General features: G+C 55.2%; 2 protein-coding genes across 5 annotated transcripts in view; both read right to left on the bottom strand.

Moving 5' to 3' along the window:
• The window catches only part of ALKBH3 (alkB homolog 3, alpha-ketoglutarate dependent dioxygenase), a 78,787-nt gene that overhangs the window by 13,622 nt on the left and 43,569 nt on the right, over nucleotides 1–21,596 (bottom strand). For 3 of the 4 annotated variants that reach the window (XM_059931417.1, XM_059931418.1, XM_059931420.1), the window contains exon 10: nucleotides 12,140–14,868. The exons of the other annotated variant lie outside the window; for it this stretch is intronic. In XM_059931417.1, the coding sequence (XP_059787400.1) occupies nucleotides 14,722–14,868 (147 nt within the window). In that variant the 3' untranslated portion in view covers nucleotides 12,140–14,721. Of the gene's footprint in view, nucleotides 1–12,139; nucleotides 14,869–21,596 lie in introns of those variants that run through there. 4 annotated transcript variants of the gene reach the window in all.
• C8H11orf96 (chromosome 8 C11orf96 homolog) lies at nucleotides 8,982–10,187 on the bottom strand. The gene has a single exon (XM_059929659.1). It carries the CDS (start codon nucleotides 9,985–9,987, stop codon nucleotides 9,616–9,618), a length of 372 nt encoding a protein of 123 aa, XP_059785642.1. The 5' UTR covers nucleotides 9,988–10,187; the 3' UTR covers nucleotides 8,982–9,615.

Below are 21,596 nucleotides of genomic sequence, written 5' to 3'. Positions count from 1 at the left end.
ATGTGATGCTGGTACTGTGGCAGCCATCTTGTAACCATGAGGGGAAAAGACATTGTCAAAGATGGCAGAGAACATGGTCAGAATCTGGGTCCTTTATTTTTCCCCCTAAGCCTTACTCATCTTTAGTGCCCAGTCCCTGACACCTGGCTTTATTTATTTATTTATTTTCCTGGAAATGGAGAGAGCCGCATAGCCCCTGGTGGCTTTCTGATCCTCAGACTCAGCTTTCACTAAGCTGGGTATGGTTGTATTTCCTATCCATGAGATTCTCTTTGAATCTGGGTCTTTGATGGCATCACTGAGCCACTCAACCCTCCTTCAGATGTCTTTTCTTTGAGCAGTAACTATTGCCTTTGTGGTCTGAGCCATGGCCACTCTGTGCTACACTTTTTAAGCCAAATACAACCAAGGTGACTCAGGGCCAGAGTCAGGATTTAAACCCCCGCCTCCACCCCAACTCAAGTTGAGAGCTTCCTCCCCATCCTGAACTGTTTTATGAATATATCCGTGTGTGTGCGTGCATGTGTGTGTCCCCATCAGGCTTCTTTAGGGCCAAGGACCATGCCCCCCACTGGGCTCAGTCCCACACTTGGGCTACTCATTGATGGTCCAAAGCAGATTCAGCATACCCAGAAGCTTCCTATGGGATTACATTCTACAGCAGACCAAAGAACAGCTAACCAATAAACCTCAGAACACATATAACAGCCAATAAAATGGGGTTTATGAGGCATGGATCTGGGAGTAATAGGCTCACGGGGTCTGGCCTTTCCTGGAATATCTTACACATTTAGAACAACGGGGGCAGGGGTAGCTTTGTCAGACTTCTCCACACAAGATCAGAGGGAAGGTCAGAGGTTTCCTAAAGGCCAACCAACTGGTCCAGAACAGCTCCTGGTGAGGGCAGGATCAGGGCCGTGGGGCAATGGCACATTGGCTGGGGTCCCAGCTTGCAGCGGGTTGGCTCTCAGGCTGTTATTTTGGGTTTGGCATGAATTATTCAGCACAGAACAGCCCAGCCTAGAGTTTCTGGGACTCTCCCCAAGGTTGGGAGAGAGGAGTGGGGTGGAGGTGCTGTCGTCTCAGAGAAGACTCTACCTTGTCCCTCTGTGCCTCTATCTCCCCATCTGTACAGGATGGGGTTGCAAGTCTGGTCCCTGCGCACACTGCCTGCCCACACATCCCCCAGGGCCAGGATTCTAAGGCTCTAGGTGCACCAAGGTGCTTGGGGTCTTCTATAAGCTTCAGCAATTAAAGCTGGGAGGGCTCTCAGGGAAAGAGGGGAAGTGACTTATTCAAGGCCACAGGACAAGGAGCAGAGCTGGGGCGAGTGTCTCGCGAGTCCAGGTCCTGAGCCGCTTATATCTTCCCCACCCCACCGCTGGAGTACATCTGGGGTGAGAGTCTGATGTCCCCACTCCGGTCCGGAGGATGGGACATTTTCCTGGAGAGCCTCTCTGCCCCACTCTGCTGTGGACTGAGGGAAAGGCCTCTGTATTAGTTGGTTGACTACAGAGAGACCCAACAGGAAGGCAGAGGTTTAAGGAAGATGGGAGCTCATTTCTCTCTCAGCGAATGGCCCATCTTGAGTCGACATTCCACCTCCACAGGCAGCTGCATGTCCTGAGGTCCCCAGCACCGCCCTCATGCTTGGTCAAACGCAGGCCACAGGAACGCCCACATTGGTCTTTGGGGAAGAACAAGAGCCACATGCCCGCGGTCTTAAGGCCCAGGCCCAGTGTGACACCGTGACAGGCACCGCTCGCTTGCTCATTCCAGAGCACTTAGCACGCGGCCCTGCTTACCATGGCCCTGCTCGCCGCAAAGGAGGGAGCCAGCAGCCTGGCGCTGTGCCGGGGAAGATGCAGAAAACGGATTTCACTGGGCTACTGGCAGTACACTGCTCAGCTGGCTACCAGATAGCCCTGTGACCCTCCTTCCCACAACAGAACACACTCACGTCCTCTCCAAGGACGTGGACCCCAAATTCCATCTGGTTATGCTTCCCGATCAAAGTGCAGGATACCCCGGGGGAAAGGAAATCCTCTCCTGAGCCCCACATGGCTCCTCACGGTTCAGTGACATAAACTGCAAGACAGTTCATCTGCCCTCCCCCACCCTGGCCGCGTCCCCCTCCCCAACCCAAATACAGTGGTGGACACGGATAGGAAAACCACAGCACAGACTCCCATGGGGAAAAGGGAGGAAGGGAAATGTTCAGGAGTCGCTGGTGCACAGAGGTAGGCAAATCTTGCTGGCATGAACGGTGAGGACTTGCTCTGGCAGAGGAAGCTAATCTGGCCAACCTGGTGCTGGAAGACTCTCTTTTCCTCATCACCCTCTGTGGCTACATCTGAAGCAGGTGTTAAATAGTCTGGCTTCCCTGAAGGTTTCTTTGAGGCTCAAACAATCCTGATCACTGGCCAATTGCGACTTGCCTCGGCTATTCGTTCAAAAAGCTTCTGGTCAAGGTGCTTCTACCTGATTCTAGGGCCAAGAGTCATAAGCAAAGACCATTTCTCAGCATAATTCTGAAAACTGTTTTATTTCATTATTTCCTGCTCTGGCCCAGCCCTCTTGAGACAGGCTGGGACCTGGGACCCTGTGCCGCAGTGCTTGTACCTGGACAAATGTCTCCTCCAGCAACAAAACACAAAGAAACTATAAGGTAGTGGGCAAATTATGGACAACAAGATACAAAAAAGACCAAAAACACCTAACTGCCACTTTATTTTTTAATTAATTAATTTATTATTTATTTTTAGTTGCATTGGGTCTTTGTTGCTGTGCACGGGCTTTCTCTATTTGCGGCGAGTGAGGGCTAATCTTCATTGGGGTGCGCGGGCTTCTTATTGCAGGGGCTTCTCTTGCTGTGGAGCACGGGCTCTAGGTGCGCGGGCTTCAGCATTTGTGGCACACGGGCTCAGTAGTTGTGGCTCCTGGGCTCCAGAGTGCAGGCTCAGTAGTTGTGGTGCACGGGCTTAGTTGCTCTGCGACATGTGGGATCTTCCCGGACCAGGTCTCAAACCCGTGTTCCCTGCATTGGCAGGCGGGTTCTTAACCACTGCGCCACCAGGGAAGCCCCTAACTGCCACTTCTGAGGAGCCAGGAGCAAAAGCAGGGGGTCAGGAGCAAAAGCAGGGTACTGTGCATGCCCCCCTGTACAAAATACCACCCAAAGGGTGGGCAAAACACCTAAGCTCCTCTGGCCCGACCCCTGGCCACACCCCTACCCTCACCCCATATAAGGAATCAGCTCACCCCGCCCCCCTCGGTGAGCAAGCAAGCAAGGGAACCTGTTACTTGTTCTCACTCCCCCCTGCTGCAGCAGGGGCCCCAATAAAGCTTTGCCTGAATTTCTTGTCTGGCCTCTGATCAATTTCTGTTGATTAAGGAGGCCAAGAACCCTGGTCCATAACACTCTCACTTTAATTTGGGCTACATGGGGTGGCGGGTGAAGGGGAGGAGAGGGGAATGTGGATTCTACCACAATTAGTCTGACTGGGCAGATGATACCCTTAGTCTAACCTTGCTCCAGGGCTGGATCCCAGGCCGGGCTTCCTGGGTAGCCTTCGAGAATGGCTCTGAGCCACAACAGATGATTTCCTTCTGTGTGGGTTACAAAGAGGGGCGGCTCTCACCCCTGTGAGGCCCCATGTTTCTAGATACTCCTTATTCCTTTCCATCATTCATGTCTTTCCTGTAATAATTTGCTAAAAGCCACAGAGAGCAGCCAATGCACACAAATATTCTGGCTCTTTCCAACCACTTCTCCTAGAGCTATGTGCTCAGTCAATACATGATCAGCCTTCCAAAATGTCATAAACACGGTTTTACCAAATGCTTTTCCAAAGTATAACAAGGGGCTCTAACTTTCCAACCTGCAATGTTTATACGCTCCCCGCTTGCAGCAAAATCACGAAGTCAATGCCTAGTACTGCAGAAGTTTTGTCAGGACAGTACCCCACTGCCAGCGCTAATATTTCTTTATTCAGGGTAAGGGAAGGCTGGTATAACAAAGAGACGCAATAATGATTTAGTGGCTCAGAGAAGATAGAAGTGTGTTTCTCTCGTGTGTAATTGTCCACGGTGATCATTCCAGATCGGCAGGCTGTTTGGTTCCACAAGGTCATCCAGGGGCCTGGGGTCCTTTCGTCTTGTTTCTCTGCCATCCCCTAGGCCACTGGCCTTGTCGGCTCGATCACTGGGTTGCAGGCACATGTTGTCACTTGTGGGTAGGGGACAGAGAGCATGGGGGGGAGGGCAGGAGGAGGGTACACATTAAGGCCGAGGTCTGGGAGAAACATGCTTCTCTTCCCAATATATGCCACTGGCAAAAACTTAGCACATCGATAGACCTAAGTCCAAGAGCATCTGCGACACAGACGCTGGCTGTGTGCCCTGGAGGAAGCGGGAAATCAATGTTGGTGGACGATTAGCAGTCTCCACTGTGGGCCTGGGAGCTGAATGGGCAGATGGCCATTGTGTGAGTCACGTGGCTGAGAGGACTGTCCACGTGGGAGTCCCTCACCCTCTCACGGCATATATACACACAGTCTGCAGCGTGCTATCCCCCATCCAGAACCACACGGCCAGCAGACCTCCCAACACATATTTGTTTGGTAAACTTGGCCACGTCCCTACAGTTCTCTCTAAAACGATGCCTGTCATCCCTCCCCGTGCCAGTGGGGGCCTGAGGGAGATGCAGGGCTGCGCCATGAAGCTGCCGGGAGATGGAAGGACGTGCAGGCCCGGGTTCTCCGAGAAGCAGACGCCAAGGTGGGATTAAGTGTGCAAGGCTTTCATGAGGAGGCGTGCTTGTGTGACGTGAAATACAGAGGGAAGCAGAGGGAAGCCAGCCAGCAGGCTGCGAAGCAGGAGTGACCCCGAGAGAAGGAGAGAGGGAGAGAAGGTGTCCGTGGACAGTCCCCCAGTCTGAGAAAGCTTCTGCAGAGCCATCGGGAAATCTCTGAGCCAAAGTCCACCAACAAAGAAATCTCGTGTCTCCCAAGAACTGTTCTGCCTTAGAATCCCAGCCACGTACACAGTCGTTGGTGGGGAGCAGCCTGTGGGGGTCACAGCCTCCGCCAAAGAAGGGGATGGATTGCAAAGCCAGAGCTGCTCTGTACTGGTCAGTTACACCCCTGTCACCAGAGGTCTGCAAGGCCCATTCTCATCGCCGCCACAGGGGGTACAGTAAGAAGTTGCAATCATATTCTAGAAAGAGCGTAGGCTTTCAAATAGAAAAGAAAATATGTGTGGCAACCCAGCTCACTACTGACTAGCCGCGTGGCATTGGGCAAGAAACTTAACCCTGCTGACCCTCAGTTTTCTCCTCTGTGAGACGCCTGGGTGAGGTTCTCAGGATGAAATCAGAGTACCAACAGGAGGTGCTCACGAAATGGTGGTCTTTATCCTCCCCCCATCTTGCAGAGCCCGGTGGGCCTAAGGGCTACCCCAAATGCGCTCCCTGACGGAGGACTCCCAAGTCCACAGCTGACCTCGATTCCCTGGGGTCACAGACAGCACTGCCCTCTCACCCCCACACCAAGCAGACCCAGGAGTGGCACACAGCAGACTGCAAAGGCCAACCTGGCATTTAAACGATTCCAAGAAACACCCTGATAAATATCTCCCCCAGGACCAAAGAGAAATGTTTAGAAGAGGCTGCCGGCCAGGGCTGGGATGGCAACTTGCTACCTCCTCTGAGCTCCAGCTTGTTTGAAAACTCATCACCCAGGCTAGGACTGTGGGCTAAGGCCCAGGTGGGGAAGGGAAGGAAGGAGGCGTCTCCTTGGACAAGCTTGTAAATCCAGACGGCTGTAAAGCCAGACGGCTGGGCAGGCTTCCACCCACCCCTGGCACATGCGGGCTCTACAGCTCCCAGAGAGGCGCTCTCACCCCGATTTTCTCTCTGCTCCAATGCGCATTCCCCAGAGTACTTTCTACCTCGCCTTCCCTCCCCCCTACTTTCTACAGGCCCCTTTCTCTCTCTTCCTCTCTCTCTCTAAGGGTGGCCCTTATTCTTCTCAGCCTCGTGACATTTTCTGGCTCCTGGCTCTGTATTTCGCCATCTCTCTGTGTCTCTGGGCTTCCCCGTTTCCCCGAGGGCCTCATTCCTTCCCATCTTTCTGGTTCTCATGCTCTCTTGCTCCCTCAGCTCATGTCTCCCGCTCTTTCCTCCTCTCCCACTATTCGGCCTCCCAGTCCAGCCCAGCCCAGCCCAGCCGCCTCCTTGGAGCCGCGTGCTGCCTTGGATTGCCTTCGAGCCACAGGGAGGAGCTGAGCCCCAGAAGTTCCACAGGGGTCTCAGAGAAGCCCCTCCTGTCTCCCCTCCTCCTTCCTCTGTGCAGAGCAGAGAGGCTCGGAACCGGAGAGTGCCCCCGTGTAGCGCAGGGGCCATAGCACCCCGACCCAGCCTGCTGCCGCCAACACGATAGCATCCCAGTCTCTACCCCCAGCCTCTCTCCGTGTCACCACCTCTTCCAAACTTCGTTCCATATTCAATCCTTAGAACTAACTGCCAGTATAGGCAAAAGTAAGAAACTGAAACAAATGGGACATCACTTTTATACCAAAGAGTGGGAAATAAGCTGAATTAAATGTGGGGTATCTATTGAAGAGAATTTCATAAAAATCATGATATAGATCGATACATACTGATGTTATATAGAAATCCAAGTAAGAAAAAAAAAAAGCATCCGAAATAGTATTTAGAGCATAAACCCATTTTGTAAAAAAAAATATATGTGTATATATATATCTACATATACACACACATATATATACATATACATGCACACATAATACAGGCATAACCTTCAAAATGTTGACATTTTTATCTCGGGGCTGGTAGGAGTATGACTGACTTGTTTTTAATATAATGAACAAATAGTTCTTGGGTAACAAAACGTTAATTTAAAAACAAATCAGGAAGTAGGCAAGATGAGCATCAATCTTCCTCACTGCCCTCTTACTCATTTTAACCCAACAAACTTTTCGGAAGCACCTACTGGGCGCTGGGCCTTGCCAGCAGCTGAGCTGGAATTGGAGCGATCGAATGTGGTCCCCTACAACGTCCCCAGACATTGGCCAGGATGACTCAAGGAGATCCTTCAGGGAGGCCTTCAGCTGGGGTATGGGCTGAAGATGGGGGACTGGAGAAGGAGGCTCTCCAGCAGGGCGAAGGGTATTGGCAGGGGCGTGGTGCCCAGAGGGGGACGCCTAGCCAGGATATCAGTCTGGAAGGGTGAACCCATAGGAAGGCTTGCGGCACCTGGCTCTTGAAGAGTAGAAACAGGAGCTACTGCCCAAGATGCAAGATAAAATGGGGATGAGGGGGGTCAGGATGAAGGAAGAGAATGGGGAGGGGGCTCGGAGAGGGAGTTCTGAGCTTGGGCCACCCTCCTCCCACCCCAAGGAGCTCAAACCAGCCTCGCCACAGCCACTGCAGAGACGGGAATCAAAACATGGACCCACGGCTGCCTCACCACGCTGATGCCTGTGCAGTTAAGTGCCTTGGACATGTGCCCTCACAGTGCAATTGGCTGTTGCTGGGGACTGAAATGGCCTGTGTGTTCCCAGAGGCGAGGACAGCACCAAAGGCTGCAGTCCCCAAGGCCCTGAGCCTGGCCGCCTTCTCTGTGAGCCAGAGGGGAGGACATTCTTTTACACCCTGTGTGTTCTATTTTTGTTTCTTTGTTTTCTTTCCTCTGCCTTCTCGTTTTCTACAGAGCCCAGGGCGACAAGAGGTGCAGGGTGAAGAGTAAAAGGCAGTTCAGATGCCCCGCAGGGCTGGGCTGAGCTGAGCGCCAGGCCCCCACCACCAGGGGGCACCCGAGCACAGACACGCGGCGACCCGGAGAGAGAGGAGTAGGAAGCGCATCCACCCTCTCCGCGTCTCTCTAAACTGCTCCGCGGAAAGCCTGGCGCTGGTGGCTCAAGTCTGGGGTGTTCCTGGAGGGGTGAGCTGGGAGGGGGCACCAAGTGTGAGGACCTGCCCTCCTCAGCCGAATGTGGTTTATTACCCCCATTACCACAACGGGCCGGAGGAGCCTCTTACACTGCTAACCCAGAGGATTTAGGGCGTAGACAGGGATGCAGGCAGCTGCCGGAAAGCACTGAAAAGACAGAGTCGTGTGACGCAAGGAGCACTGGACGCGGAGTCAGGAGCGCGGGCTGCGCGGCCCCTGCTCTTCACGTGACCTTCCCCTCTCTGCTAGTTTGTTTTCTCATCTGTAAGCAAAGGCGTGTGTGTGGGCGAGGGGGGGGGGGGGGACTCCGTGGTACCCAAGCGCCCTTCAGGCTCTGACCAAAGACAGTTCCTTGAGGAACCTTGAAGAGGGCAAAGGGAAGAGCTGGAGAAAAGGACCAAAGAACCGAAACAGCCGCCGTTTGCTCCCGCAGCGCAGGAGCGCCTGGCACTCCGCTGAGTCAGCGCGGGGGCAGCGGGGCCCCCTCACCCGCAGGCGACTTTGAGGGCGTACCCACACTCTCGCCAGCTCCCAGCCCTCCTTCGGACCCCACCACCCACATATCCCCGCCTGGGTCTCCTATCGCTGGCTCGGGCATCTCCCCACCCGTCGCCTGGAAAGGGCTCGGAGTGAGTGGGGTCTTCTGTGGTGGGTACCGGGCGATGACCCTGCCCCGGGTCTCCCTGAGAGGTCAGCTGCGCCAGGCAGGCGCTCTCCGTCCTCACAGCGCCAACCTTCGCCTCCCTAGCTGCTCCACCCCATCCTGGACACCGGCGGTGGGGAACAGACCCGGGAGGCAGGAGAGCTCTGGGCCGGGTGGATCCACCGGGGAGGCGGGTAATGGACCCGGGCACCGGGGGCGCGACCTCGTTCCGGTGACCGAAGCTTGTGGAGTTGCCTCCACCCGGGGATTCCCGGCCCCCCGTTCCAGCGAATCCTCCCCACGTCTCCCCCAGTCTTGGGAGCCTGGGCCCTCAAGGTTCAAGAAGTCAAGAGCCTTGAGAAATGCACTGTGCAAATATATTGACTTTATTTGTCTCCGTTCGGGAGTCTCACAGACATATCCAGGTAAAAAGATCGTTAAATAAACGCCGTCAGCCATCGCAATGCAAAAATAAATATCAATCCTCCGGCCACAGCAGCAGCTGCGCTGCGCCCCAAGTCCCATCGGCCGCGCCTAACAATTATAAAAGTGTTCAGCGAGAGTGTGTGGGCGTGAGTGTGAACGGGTGTGCGCTGGGGGGCACGGTGGAGCCGTGTGCAAAATCGGAGTTGCAAACCATCGGACAAGGGCGTGGAGCGGCTCTCCGGGAAGCCCTGGTGACCCGGGGCGACTCAGCGAGGGTGCGCCTCCCCGCCCACACTCACAGCAGAGTTCGTACTGGGAAGAGTTAAAAAATAAACATTTACAAGGGCAGAGAAAGCGGGCCCCCTCCCTGGCGCCCCGGCACGCGCTCCCGCCCAGGGCGAGCGCAGCTCGGGGCGCCCCGACCAGTTCGCAGCCGGGCGAGGGTGCAAGCGCTCGAGGGGCGGCGGTCCCCGGTTCTCGGGGGGACCCCGGGGGGCGGGGCCCCTAGGGGTTCGCACACCTGTCCCCGGCGGGCCGCCGAGGCGCGCGAGTCCCGGCTGCGGGCGGCGCCCCTCACTGGGCCGAGTCGGAGTCGCTGGAGTCCAGGCTGTTCCTCAGTTTGCAGCTGCCGAGCTGCTCCCTCTGCAGCGACAGGCTCTGCGTGCTGCGGCGCAGGCACTCCAGGCTCTGCAGGAACGACTTCTTGGCCTTCTCTTCCTCCATGGGGGACACGCCCTCCTCCTCCACCTCCTGGATCTCGTCGAAGGTCACCGGCTGCGTCTTGAAGCGGGACTGGCGCGGCCGCCGCAGCCGGCCCTTGCCCTTGGACAGCTTGGCGGGCCGCACGGGCTGTGGGAACTCGTCGGCCAGGCACACGAAGTGCGGCATCACTGCCTGGTAGCTGGAGCAGATGCCCATCAGCTCGCCGGGCTTGGCGGCCGCCATGGCGCTGCCGGCGTCTTCGGGGCCGGGCGGCGGGGCGGCGGGGCTCTCCGGGGGCGGCCGCTGCGCCGGGGCCCCCCGGGAGGCAGCAGCCTGGGGCTCGCCGGGCGAGGGATCCAAATCTGCTGCGGGGTGGCGGCGGCCCTCGCGGGCCCGGGTCGGCGCTCCTCGGGAGGGCAGGCGGACACGTCGAGGGGCGCGGGGCTACGGGGGCGCTGCTCCGCTGCGCTCCGACGCGCTCGCCGCCGCTGCTGTCGCCGTCTGCCCCGCGGCGGCCCGGCTCGCCGCTTATATAGCCGGCTCCTGCCCCCACGGCTGCGAGCTCGGATGACAGCAAATGCCTTTTAAAGCGTGCGCGCCCCGCGCCCTTCCGCCTGACGTCGCCCCGCCACTCTGGGAAAGTCGCGGCCCTTTCCCCAGCGCCGCCCGCCAGCCCGGCTCCGGAAGGCGGGCCCCGCCCGCGGGGGTTCCGGGAGCATCCGAGGCTCCGGAGAACGCTGCGAAGCAGGGGCGCAGGGTGGCCCCGGAGCAGGGCTCCTGCCCGCCCTGGGATCCCCAAGTCTGGACCAACCGCGGCGGCCGCGGGGGCGCAGGGCCGCCTCTCCAGCCTCCTCATCCCAGAGGCGCACAATCAAGGCGCTTGGTTATTTGGCCGCGCGGGTTCTGCGCTGAGCGCGCGGGGCGGGGGCAGCCCCCCGTCTCCTTGCTGCAGGGAGAGCCAGGCCACCCGGGCTCCCCAAAACTGAGTTCCGAGGAAGGGCTGGATGTCCTCTTTGGATCCATGCCACCTCCCTCCCCAAACACACACACACATACACACATGCACACACACATGCGGGCACGAATACAAACACACCCGATTTTTCCAGTCCACTTCTCTTCCCTGTCTTCTCTCTGTTTGTCTCCTCACTACCCGCACCCCCAAGTCCCTCGCGCACCCCCATTCGTGCTCAGAAGAATGACACTTAGATATGGCACTAACAACAACAATAATGATAACTAACCATCTGGAGAGCTTTACTCCAAGCTAGGCAGTGAGCTGTGTTTTACATATATTATCCTACTTCATCTTCCTAACAGTCCTGTGAGGTAATTCGTATTCTCCCAGTTTTACATATGAGAAAGTGGAGGCACAGAGAGGATAAGTAATTAGCCCATTAGAGACTGCTGGGGAAAAGTGGGCTGCACTCCAGAGTCCCTGCTCTCACAGTCCCCTGCTAAGGGTTGATACCTACCAATGCCCCCACGGCTGGCTTCCAAGAGCAGGTCCCCTGCCCCGGGGTTCCTAGACTCCCAAGAGGAAACTGTGAGCATCGCTCTGACACATGGCCCTGGGGTGCCAGCAGCCAGCTCACAGGGCTGCTGAGAAAGGAGGGGATCCATGGAATATGGCCTCCATTCCTTCCATAGCCATTCAACAAAGATTTATTGAGAACCTACTGTGTACCAGCTCAGGAAAGTCCCTGCGCTCATGAAAGTGACAGTCTAGGTAAGGGGGCAGGACAGACAATAAACACCTAAACAAGAAATGTACTGTGGGCGGTGTGATAGTGATGCAGATGGAGAGGTGGAGGGGGGGGGCGAGGGAGCAAGGAAAGGCTCCTCAGAGTGGGTGATATTTAAGGTGCCCCCCGAAGGACAATAGTAGCACCACCAAGTGTTTAATAGATGCCACGCTCTGAGCACTTTTTATGCATTAACTCATTTAATGTGTTCACTATTGTATTTAATCCTCTTAGCAGCCCTGGATAACAAGTACTTTTACTATCCCCATTTACAGATAGGAAAACCAAGGCACAGAGAAGCTAAGCACCTTTCCCCAAGGTCACACAGCTAGTAAGCAGCAGAGCTGAGATTCAAACCCAGACGACTTAGCTCCTAAGCCCTCTCGCTTACGCACTACACTGAAGCTGTCTGCCCCGTGAAGGACAAAGAAGGAACCGGTGTGTGACCAGTGTGGGGAGAATGTTTAGGGCTGAGGGAATGTGGTGTAAAGATAGTGAGGCAGGAAGGAGCTTGGCTTATTCCAGGAACAGCAAGAAGACCCATGTGGCTAAAGTAGAGGGGGCAAGGGGCATGAGAAGTAAGGACACTCACGGAAGGCCTTGAGGGCCATGTTAAGGAGTTACCATTTTCTTTTAAAAAAATTTATTTAATTTTAATTTTTATTGGAGGATAGTTGATTTACAATTCTGTGTTAGTTTCAGCTGTATAGCAAAGTGAATCAGTGATATATCAACATATAGCCACTCTTTTTTTAGATTCTTTTCCCATATAGGTCATTACAGAGTACTGAGTAGAGTTCCCTGTGCTTTACAGTAGGTCCTTATTAGTTATCTATTTCATATATAGTAGTGTGTATATGTCAGGAGATTGCATTTTATCCTAAGGGCGATGGTAAGGCACTGGAGCATTCTGAGCAGGGAAGCTCCGTTCTATGTTTTTAAAAGCTCACTCTGGCTGCCGTGTGAAGAGTAACTGGAAAGGGTGGGGGAAGAAGCAGGGATCCCACATAGAAGATCATTACATGACCCACAGATACAAGACACTGAAGACCTGGATGAGAGTGAAGAAAATGGAGCTGTAGGGAAGTGGTCAGATTTGGGATTTGGGGATAGAACTGAGAGAACCTGCTGATGGACTGGATGGCAGGAGGAGGTGTTGAGGGGAGTGGGGTGGAAATCAAGGCTGACGTCTTTGTATTTGGCCTCAGCAAATGTTAGATGGTGGTGCCATTGATACAGGGGAGGGGTGTGGGGAAGAGAAGGTTGGGGAGGGGAGGGCCATTGTGGGGTCTGCAGGTTACCCATCAAAATCCACTACCCACCAGGGTGACGCCTGAAATGATCATATCAGAACCATATTATGTGAGAGAAAAATTCATTTCTCTAATCCTAAAGCCACTGTATTGGGGAGTTCCTTTTAATAGCAGCTTAGCAATACTCTGATACAGAAATTGGTACCAGGAATGGAAAGCTGCCATGTATAAAAACCCTAAAACATGTGGCACTGGCTTGGCCAACAAACAGGTGGTGAGCAACATGGAAACAAATACTGGAGAACGGAGAACCAGTGATCCTTGTTATGTTGTGACAAAACGTTTAATAAAAACATTACCTGTGATAATTTGGAAGGCAGACCACATGCCTACTTGAGCCACTAATTCTAGAAAAATGGTTGGAAAGAGCCAAAAACATTTGCATGTGTTGGCTGCTTGATGCTGCCTTTAGCAAGATACTACAAGAAAGAGATTGGCTGGTTTGCAAGAAGAGATGAACAGAAAAGGAGATAACATAGAAAATCACTGTCCTCAGGGTTGGAAAAACCAACTGGTTTTGCCCAAAGAACAGGAGATCAGACCATTGGCGCTCAGAGCCTTTCTCAAAGCCTGTCTATTAGGTCAAACAATAAGCCAAACAAAGGAATCACCCTTGTGGCAAAGTATTCTCTTAGGGGTGTTGCCTTGTCATCCAAGTCTATTATTTCAGATGTCCTTAGGGACTTTTAAACTTTCATTTAAAATGGGAGAGAAAGAGGTGGGTTGGGCAACACAGACAGACAGTAACGCCATCAAGAAAGGAACTTGGGGTGTGGTTACTGCCCATGGAACTGACTAGAAGCAGAAAGACCCAAAGCCTACTATGTTTCTGAAGGGATTGTTATTATCAACAAAATTGAAAGGCTAGACTTCAAAAGCCCATGATTGCCCCAGCCTAAATAAGTGCTCAAGGAGGACAGACTTTCAACACCCTGTTGGGTGGAGAGCCACAGACAAGGAGAAATGTGCCAAAGGCAAAGCCGGGGGCCAGGGAGACACGGGATGAGGGGGCTGCCCCCAGAGAAGGGGGTCCCCCACCACCAGGGCGGGAAGGCCGCACCATTCTAGAGGGTGGAGCGTGGTAGAGACTGCTAGCTGTCCGCCCAGCTGGGCCCACTTCCCAGCTTCCTTTGCAGCTCCGTGGGGCTGTGTGTCTAAGCTCTCATCTGTGGAAGGGAGCAGAAGTCAGACTTCTGTCTCACTTGCTTAAGAAGAAATTGCCGCCTGGGATTTCCGTGTTCTTTCCCTCACACTGGCTGGAAGCCCTGGAGGTTTCGTGTTAAAGACAGCAGTGCCATCATCAGTCTGGGTCCCTAAATGACCCTGTGGGACGGAGCTCTCCACCAACCCGAAACATTTCCCTTAGAGCTATTTTGTGAGAGAGCTATCAACAGAATATTTTTAAGCTACTCTAATTTGGGGTCTCTGTTATATTGACTTAGATTGTCCCAACTAAGAGAACCATTAGACATCCGGGTGGAGAGGTCGAGCAGGACACTGGAACTTAGAGGAGAGGCGAGGGACGTAGGTGGCCGTTTGGGACGCGTCAGGGTGTAGATAGGGGAGCGGGTGAAAACCCACCTTCCAGGCAGAGAAGGGCTGGGACCAGCCAGCACTGGGAGGACCGTGAGCCAGTCAAGGACGCAGAGAAGCAACGCCCAACAGGGTAAGAGCGACACCAGAAGCACATGTCAGAACCCGAGAGAAGGATGTTTCTAGAAGGAGGGAGATGACTAGAATGGGCGTCTAAAGACAGGTCCTAGCCTGGCTCCACCTGAACTTACTGTGAGGCCTGGGCCAAGCCGTTTGTTTCCCTGCGCTGAGGACGTCTCGGCTCCCCTGCTGCTTCCTCAGAGCGGCCTTCCTGGCCACCCTCTTCAAGGCTCCCCCCTCGGTCACTGTCTGCAAGGCCTTCTCATTTACTCGTACTTGTCAGTGTGGTCTGCCTTCCCGGTGGACTCTGTCTTTCCAGGACAGGCTAGGTTGCGTCCCCTGGCCACCCTGGGACACGGGGTGGCCATTACCGGGGATGCAGGATGGTTCCTCTTCTCAGCAGGCCTGTAGCCCTGGAAGTGCAGAGGAAGGACAGAGAACGTCACCTGTGCAACACCTACTCTGTGCCAAGAGTGCTTTACACGTGCCTCTCTTAGATCATCCTCACGGCATCCCTTAAGGGGGACCCTACTATCACCCCATTTTACAGCTGAGGACTGAGGGTGCTTTGCAGCTTACCGGGGTCACCTTTGGTGTTAAGTGCTGAAGCCGGCACTCAAGCCAGGTCTGCCTGACTCAGAAATCAGTGCTCATTGTTTGCAACAGTGCATCTCACCATCCCTTTGATGTGACGGGAACAGCACAGGACTAGAATTCAGACACCCAGGTTGCAGCATCAGCTCCATCAGCCACGTACCCTGTGGCCTTGAACCCATTGCTTCCCATCTCTGAGCCTCAGTTTCCCCATCCGTGAAGTGAGTAGGCTAGACTCGGATTTGCTGGGGACCCCTCCAGCTCTAATATTCTGGAATCCTTGGAAGGATGTACAGATGGGGGGACCCAGTTGCAGGAAGCAGATGTTTCCTCTTGGGCCAGAGAGTGGCAAGCAGCCTGGGCTGAGGCTGCAGGGGAAGCCTCCCCTCCATGGAGGGGCTGCTGGGGGAGCAGATGGGGCAGGAAGATGGCAGCAGACCGGGGAGGGGCTTGTGCCACCACCTCCTCCACCATCCCCACCCACACTTTGGCTTTCGGGCAGAACCAGGGTTTGAAAATAGCAACCACCGGTTATTCGGCTATTAGCACGGCTTTGTTTCCAAGGGAGCCTGCGGTACCGTGGCCCAGGTCAGAAGGGAGCAGGGATGCTGAGTCCGTTCTGGGATGCAGAGAGGCAGTGAGCCACGGAGGCTGCGCAGCAAGGTGGGGAGAACCAGGTCAGCGTGGTTCTGGTCACAGGTCCTTCTCTGCTTCCCGACAAGAGGGCTTGGCCTCTTCCTGTGGCTGCTTTGCTGCCCTGGCACAGACCTATCGCCAGCTAGAAGCCTGGGTCGGCTGGCTGTGCCCTCCTGCTCACCCAGAAGTCTCCCCAGAGTGGATCTCAGGCCTCCACGTGCTGAATGAGGTCATGGTTATTCCAGATGTTGCTGTTTGGGTCCATCTGTACTCTGGGTGTATCTGGCTCAGCAACCACTTGTCTACGTGTGTGTGTGTGTGTGTGTGTGTGTGTGAATCCAGGTGTGTGGAGAGGGAATACAAATGTGAATGTGGCATAAGGGGTGGGGAGGAGCAAGTGCCAAGGCCTCTCCCCAGGGGTCCCGCCGCCGGGCCCCACCCTCACCTCCTGCTGCGCCCTCTTCCCCCTGTGGGCCCTCCGCACAAAGCCCGTGGCTTCAGCATACAACCACCTGCTTCTGCCTCACTCAGAATGAGCTCTTGGTCTGGTACGACTGTGAGCATAAAAGTGTTTTGATAATTTTGCTGGACGGTTGCCATGACAATCCCCAGCAAGCTCCAAGAGAGGGTGTTGGTGTGTGCACGGGAGCGGGGGGAGAGCGAGCGAGCCTGAGAGACAGAGAGAAGGGAGAGGGTGCAGGGAGATCCCCAGCGATACCCTCAAGTCAGATCTTCAGCCTCCAGCCCACCCCCCACCCCCCGTGGCCCCATTCAGGTCATGATGAGCTCACTGTCTAATCTGGGCCTCACTGTACGCAGTGCAACAGAATACCAGCTGCTGGCAGGGAGGCTGCTGGAGCTGGCACGGCAGGGCTCGTCCCACTGGGGGAGGCACCCTGACAACACCCCACTCCCAGGATGAGCCCCAGGGAACACCATCCCGGACTGGGGAGCAGGGAGATTCTTGGGGACCCAGAGGGAGCCAGAGCCCAGGGAAAACTGCCAACAATCATGCCCAGGCTGTGGGCCTGGCTTGCTGATGTGAATAATGGGAATGCATTTCCCTGCTAAGGGCTTGCTACCTGGCACAGCTTTGGCAGCCCAGGGTCTGTGGCCCAATCCTTCCTGCATGCTTTTTTGCAGGCCTGAGTGTTGCCTCTCCTGGGCCTGCTGGCCAGGGAATCACTACGTGGGTAATGATAAAATTACCATCTGTGGCACTTGAGCTTGGCAAAGTAGTTTCCTCTCTATGACCTCAGCAAAGCAGGGATATCTTTGCTGTCTTTTGAGTGGAGAACAGGAGCTCAGAGAGGGGAGGGGACTAGACGAAGGTCACACAGCAAGCAGCAAGGTGGTGGCAGAATAAGGATAGAACCCAGTCCTGAACTTTTTAGTCCAGCCTCGCTGCCCTGAGGACAGGTTCTCCGGAAGGGGTCCATCTGGCACTGCCCCTCACATAAGGCAGGGAAACTGAGGCCCAGAGATATCCCCCAGCTAGTAAGCCTAAAGCAGCGCATGCAACCTCAGATTCTGAGAAATTTCACCGCCTCTACTGAACCACGAGCCAGCCCCATGTGTTCCCCAAAGCAAGCCCCAGGAACTTATGTTCCAAGGTTAAAGTGCCAGTCTCTGCCCTGGAAGGAGAGTCTTCTGGTTATTGGCAAAACAGAGCAGAGGGCAGCTGGAGCTGGCCGGGAACACAGAGGTGAGGGGGCCAGAGGTCTTCCCAGGCAGTGCCAAGTCCCAGCTGCATAAGGCAGCATTTCGAAGGGCCCCTAGCCTCTGCTATTGGAGCTGTGTGGCCTTGGGCAAGTCGCCTCAGCAGTCAGAGCCCCGGTGTCTACAGCTATCAAGAGCCAATGCGCACAGGAGCCCTGGGGGGAATGGCTTTCCGTGTTCTGGGAAGCAGCTGCCCAAGAACAGCAGTCTCTGAAGATAGAGGTGCCCTCATGCCTGTCTCTAGCTTGGCTCAGATCCATAATAACTCGGATCTAAGCCCGGATATGGGTGTTTCAATAATTATCATCATGGGAGGGGGGCACCAAAAAGAAAGTGCTGTGGGATCTGAAGACAACGCACAAAGAAGACGTTCACGCATCCTCGGTAATGGGTAACAGCATGAGAAGAGGCAAACAGCGTATCGAGACTGCCTGCTTGGGCACCCTGGTTCTAGTGTTTGCCAGAAAGTTCTTCTTGCTTACCCTGTGAAGGCGGAGGCCTTGTGCCTGCCCCATCCTTTACCCAGGGTGGCGGTTATGAGGATCAAACCAGATTATTCTATGAGAACATACTGGGGTAAAACTTGCCCTGCAGGAGGGTGAATTTTTAAATGTATTCCAAAAAATTAGGGTTGAAACGATGCCCTGTTGTGTGATGTGTTGTGAACCTGGCCTTGAACTGGCACACACCATCAGCCTCGTGAAAAGCTCCTGGCCCGCTGTGGGGGCCCAGAGACTCCATTCTCCCCAATCCCTGCCTGTCTGCCTCCTCAGACCTTGTCTCCAGCTGCGCAGCGGACACAAGATGCCTGCTGCACCCCAGTCTCTTTGCACAGTTTGGACACGCTGGGGCTGCAGGTCACTCCCAGGACAGCCCACTTAAGGCAGCCTCTCTCCGACACTGCCCTCCTATAACTGGCCCATGGAAGGCATCTCCCCCTTCTTTCTTTAAGGCGGCAACAGCTGCCATTTCTCCAGCCATTCCCTCACAGGGACACCCAAGGGGATAGGATTTCAAGGAATGAGTTTTCTTCAGGCCAGGCACCAACACAAAGCACTCGGTACCTATCATCTCACCCTTAAGTTTATCCTGCAAGATGGGTGTTGCTATCTCCCAACTTTAGATGAGAAAACAGGCTCAGAGACGTTAGGGAATTTTCACAAGGCCACACAGCCAGGCAGAGATAGAGCTGAGGTTTGAACCCAGGTCTGTCACTGCCAAAGCTCATCTCATCATCCATCAGCAGCTCCCACGATGGTGACTCCTGGACCTGCCCAGACAGGGGTTTAGTGCAAGGAGGGACACGGTGAAGCGGCTGTGCCTGGGGAAGAGTCTGGAATTCCAACTGGGAGCCAGGCTCCACTTCCCAACAACGTTTTTTTTTTTTTTTAATTAATTAATTAATTTATTTATTTATTTTTGGCTGTGTTGGGTCTTCGTTGCTGTGCGTGGGCTTTCTCTAGTTGTGGTGAGTGGGGGCTACTCTTCATTGTGGTGCGCGGGCTTCTCACTGCGGTGGCTTCTCTTGTTGCAGAGCACGGGCTCTAGGCGTGCGGGCTTCAGTAGGTGTGGCATGCGGGCTCAGTAGTTGTGGTGCACGGGCTTAGTTGCTCCGCGGCATGTGGGATCTTCCTGGACCAGGGCTCGAACCCGTGTCCCCTGCATTGGCAGGCGGATTCTTAACCACTGAGCCACCAGGGAAGCCCCCGAACAACTTTTCCAGAGAGAAGGCTGGTGTCCTCTGGCCCAGGCAGTGGTCGGGTGGGGTGGGGAGAGGAGTGTGGATGACATCCAAACCCACTCCTTTGCCTGTGGTGATGGCACGGGGCCCTCTCCACCCACGGACGTCCCGGCACTTGAGGCAGTGCAGGCAGGGCCCAGCCAGACAGCGGGCGCGCCAGGACCTCCCACGGAGGTGAGAGGGCACTCGGAGCAGTGCCATCAGACCGGGAGCTCCTTCCCGCATCTGAGATTACTGTTTGAAGATACGAAGAAGAAAACCACAAAGGCTTGGTTGATGGGGGTCACGAGGCCAGAGGAAATGGAATAGAACTGCCAGCTGCCAGAGCAGGAAGGAAACTTCCAGATGAGCTGGGTCAGTGTTCAGAGCGAGGGGTGTGACTCATTAGTGGGCCATACAATCAGTTAGGGAGCCATCACCAGCATTTCTGAATGATGCACAACAGACAACATCAGAGTAGAGACGTGTAATAAAGTATTGTTCTATTAAGCTTCAGTTTTAGTTAAATGTGTGTGTAAACTTTTTTTTTCTTAACCATGAACTGTGGTCAAAACAGCTACAAAATATTAAATTGGTGCAACCCCTGTATTCTGCAGATGGGAAAACTGGGGCCAAGTGCAGAAGGGCTTGGCCCAGGGCCCAGAGACAAGATGCCAGGACACTACTGCCCCAGCACCCAGGGGCCACCTTTCAGAGGCCCAACTTCTTACCTTTTAACCTTAGACACAATCAGCCTTGCCAACTGTTACCCCATGTTGCTCCCAGGCGAGAGTGGGAAGAATACGGTGCTTTGTACTGGGGTGGGGGGCAATGGGGTGTTGTGAAAGAACTTTCTCCTTCCTCTCTGGCTCTCTCCCCACCTCCTTTCCCTCCTCCCAAGCCCCCCTCCATGGGAATACCCCAGAATCAGGTCCCTTTCCACACTCCCTCCCACTGGCCCCCCACAATGGCCCCTGTACAGCCGCCTCCCGAGTCTCTCTTGGCCATGCTGGGGCCTCTCTCCCCCAAGGCCTTGTCCTAGACCCGTCTACACAGAAGTCACGCCACCTCCATCACAGTGAGATCCGCCCCAAGCCCGCAGGTTGGAGGATCCTCCTCCCCGTCTACATTATTTGATGGTAACAGTTACCCAGACCGAGACGGGTCTACACTGTCACACTCAATTCTCGCAACAACCCAGTCTTATTGGCAGACAAACTCAGGCCAAGAAATTTGCCAAAGGCCACACAGCAGTAAGCGGGGAGCTGGCTCTAGAACCAGGTCTACACGGCACCAAGACTGACACCTGGCCAGTAAGCGGGGAGCTGGCTCTAGAACCAGGTCTACACGGCACCAAGACTGACACCTGGCCACCCCCCTGCCGGCTGCTTCCCGGCAGCCTTTCCTCCAAAGGACCCTGGGTGGGGCAGGATGACTGTGTCGGGGAGGGGGGAGTATCTCCTACCTTAGCTGCAACCAGGAAAGGAACGCTCCAGCCCCGGGGGGGAAGAATACTGGAAATGTTCTCCCAAGCCCCCTGAGTCCCTCCTCCAGGAGAGGAGGACAGACTTCTCTGACAGGGGAGCTTGGAGAAGGCAGTGGCCTGGGGGATGGCCAATCCCTTTCCTGCCCACTTGCAGATCTGCCCGCCCACGGGCAGGGAGTGTGCTGCTCGGCTCCTGTGTCCCCCGCCTGGGAGGGAGGGACACCGGGAAGGGCCAGCGTCCACCTGCTGGAAGCAGGCCTGGAGGCCCACCTCCTCGGCTCTCCGTGCACTGGCGCGGCGGCACGGGCAGCGGCTCTCCCAGCAGCTGGCGGGGACAGGGCCTGCTGTGCTGTTTCCTTGAACAGGGTGCCCCAAGGCCCAGACTGGGTGAGGGAGTATCAAGAGTCTGACCGTGGTCATGGACAGAAGCCAAGGTCTCCCATCCAGCTCTGTCAGACATGTTGACCTCATAGCTGAGCCCTGTGTCTGCTTTTCTTTTGCTTCAGGACTCGCGGCAAGAAGGGTTGTTACCAGCACCAGGAAACCCAACATCTTTTCTCCTCACTGCTCCCAGAGTGCCTACCAGGCCACACACGCAGATCGCTCTGCCTGGGCTCCCGTCCCGGTCTCGCACAGGTCTCCCCACCTCGAGTCCCATCCCCTCGCTCCCTCCTGATAAGCACATTTTCCTAAAAGTCTCAGCCCTCGGAGGCTCCCCACCATTCGAGCCTTCGGCCTGGGGCGGCTCCCAGGCCTGATCTGGGCCCATCTTCTTCTCTCACTGTCTCTCCTCCAGCTCAACACTCCCTACACAAGCCCTGGACACAAGCCACCTAGGCTCCACTGCTCATGAGCCTTCAGGCTGTTACTTCAGGGTCCTCCTTCCCACTCTCCAAGTGCCTCCTCCGCCATGCAGCCTTCCATGACCACTCCCCCAAATTACGTCCCATATTCCTCCAACACGTGTGGCACTCACTGTCAGGACC

This window comes from Balaenoptera ricei, chromosome 8, assembly GCF_028023285.1.
Source record: "Balaenoptera ricei isolate mBalRic1 chromosome 8, mBalRic1.hap2, whole genome shotgun sequence".
NCBI lineage: Eukaryota > Metazoa > Chordata > Mammalia > Artiodactyla > Balaenopteridae > Balaenoptera > Balaenoptera ricei.
Note: the sequence above shows the minus strand (reverse complement) of the source record. Positions and strands in the feature narration are given on the sequence as shown.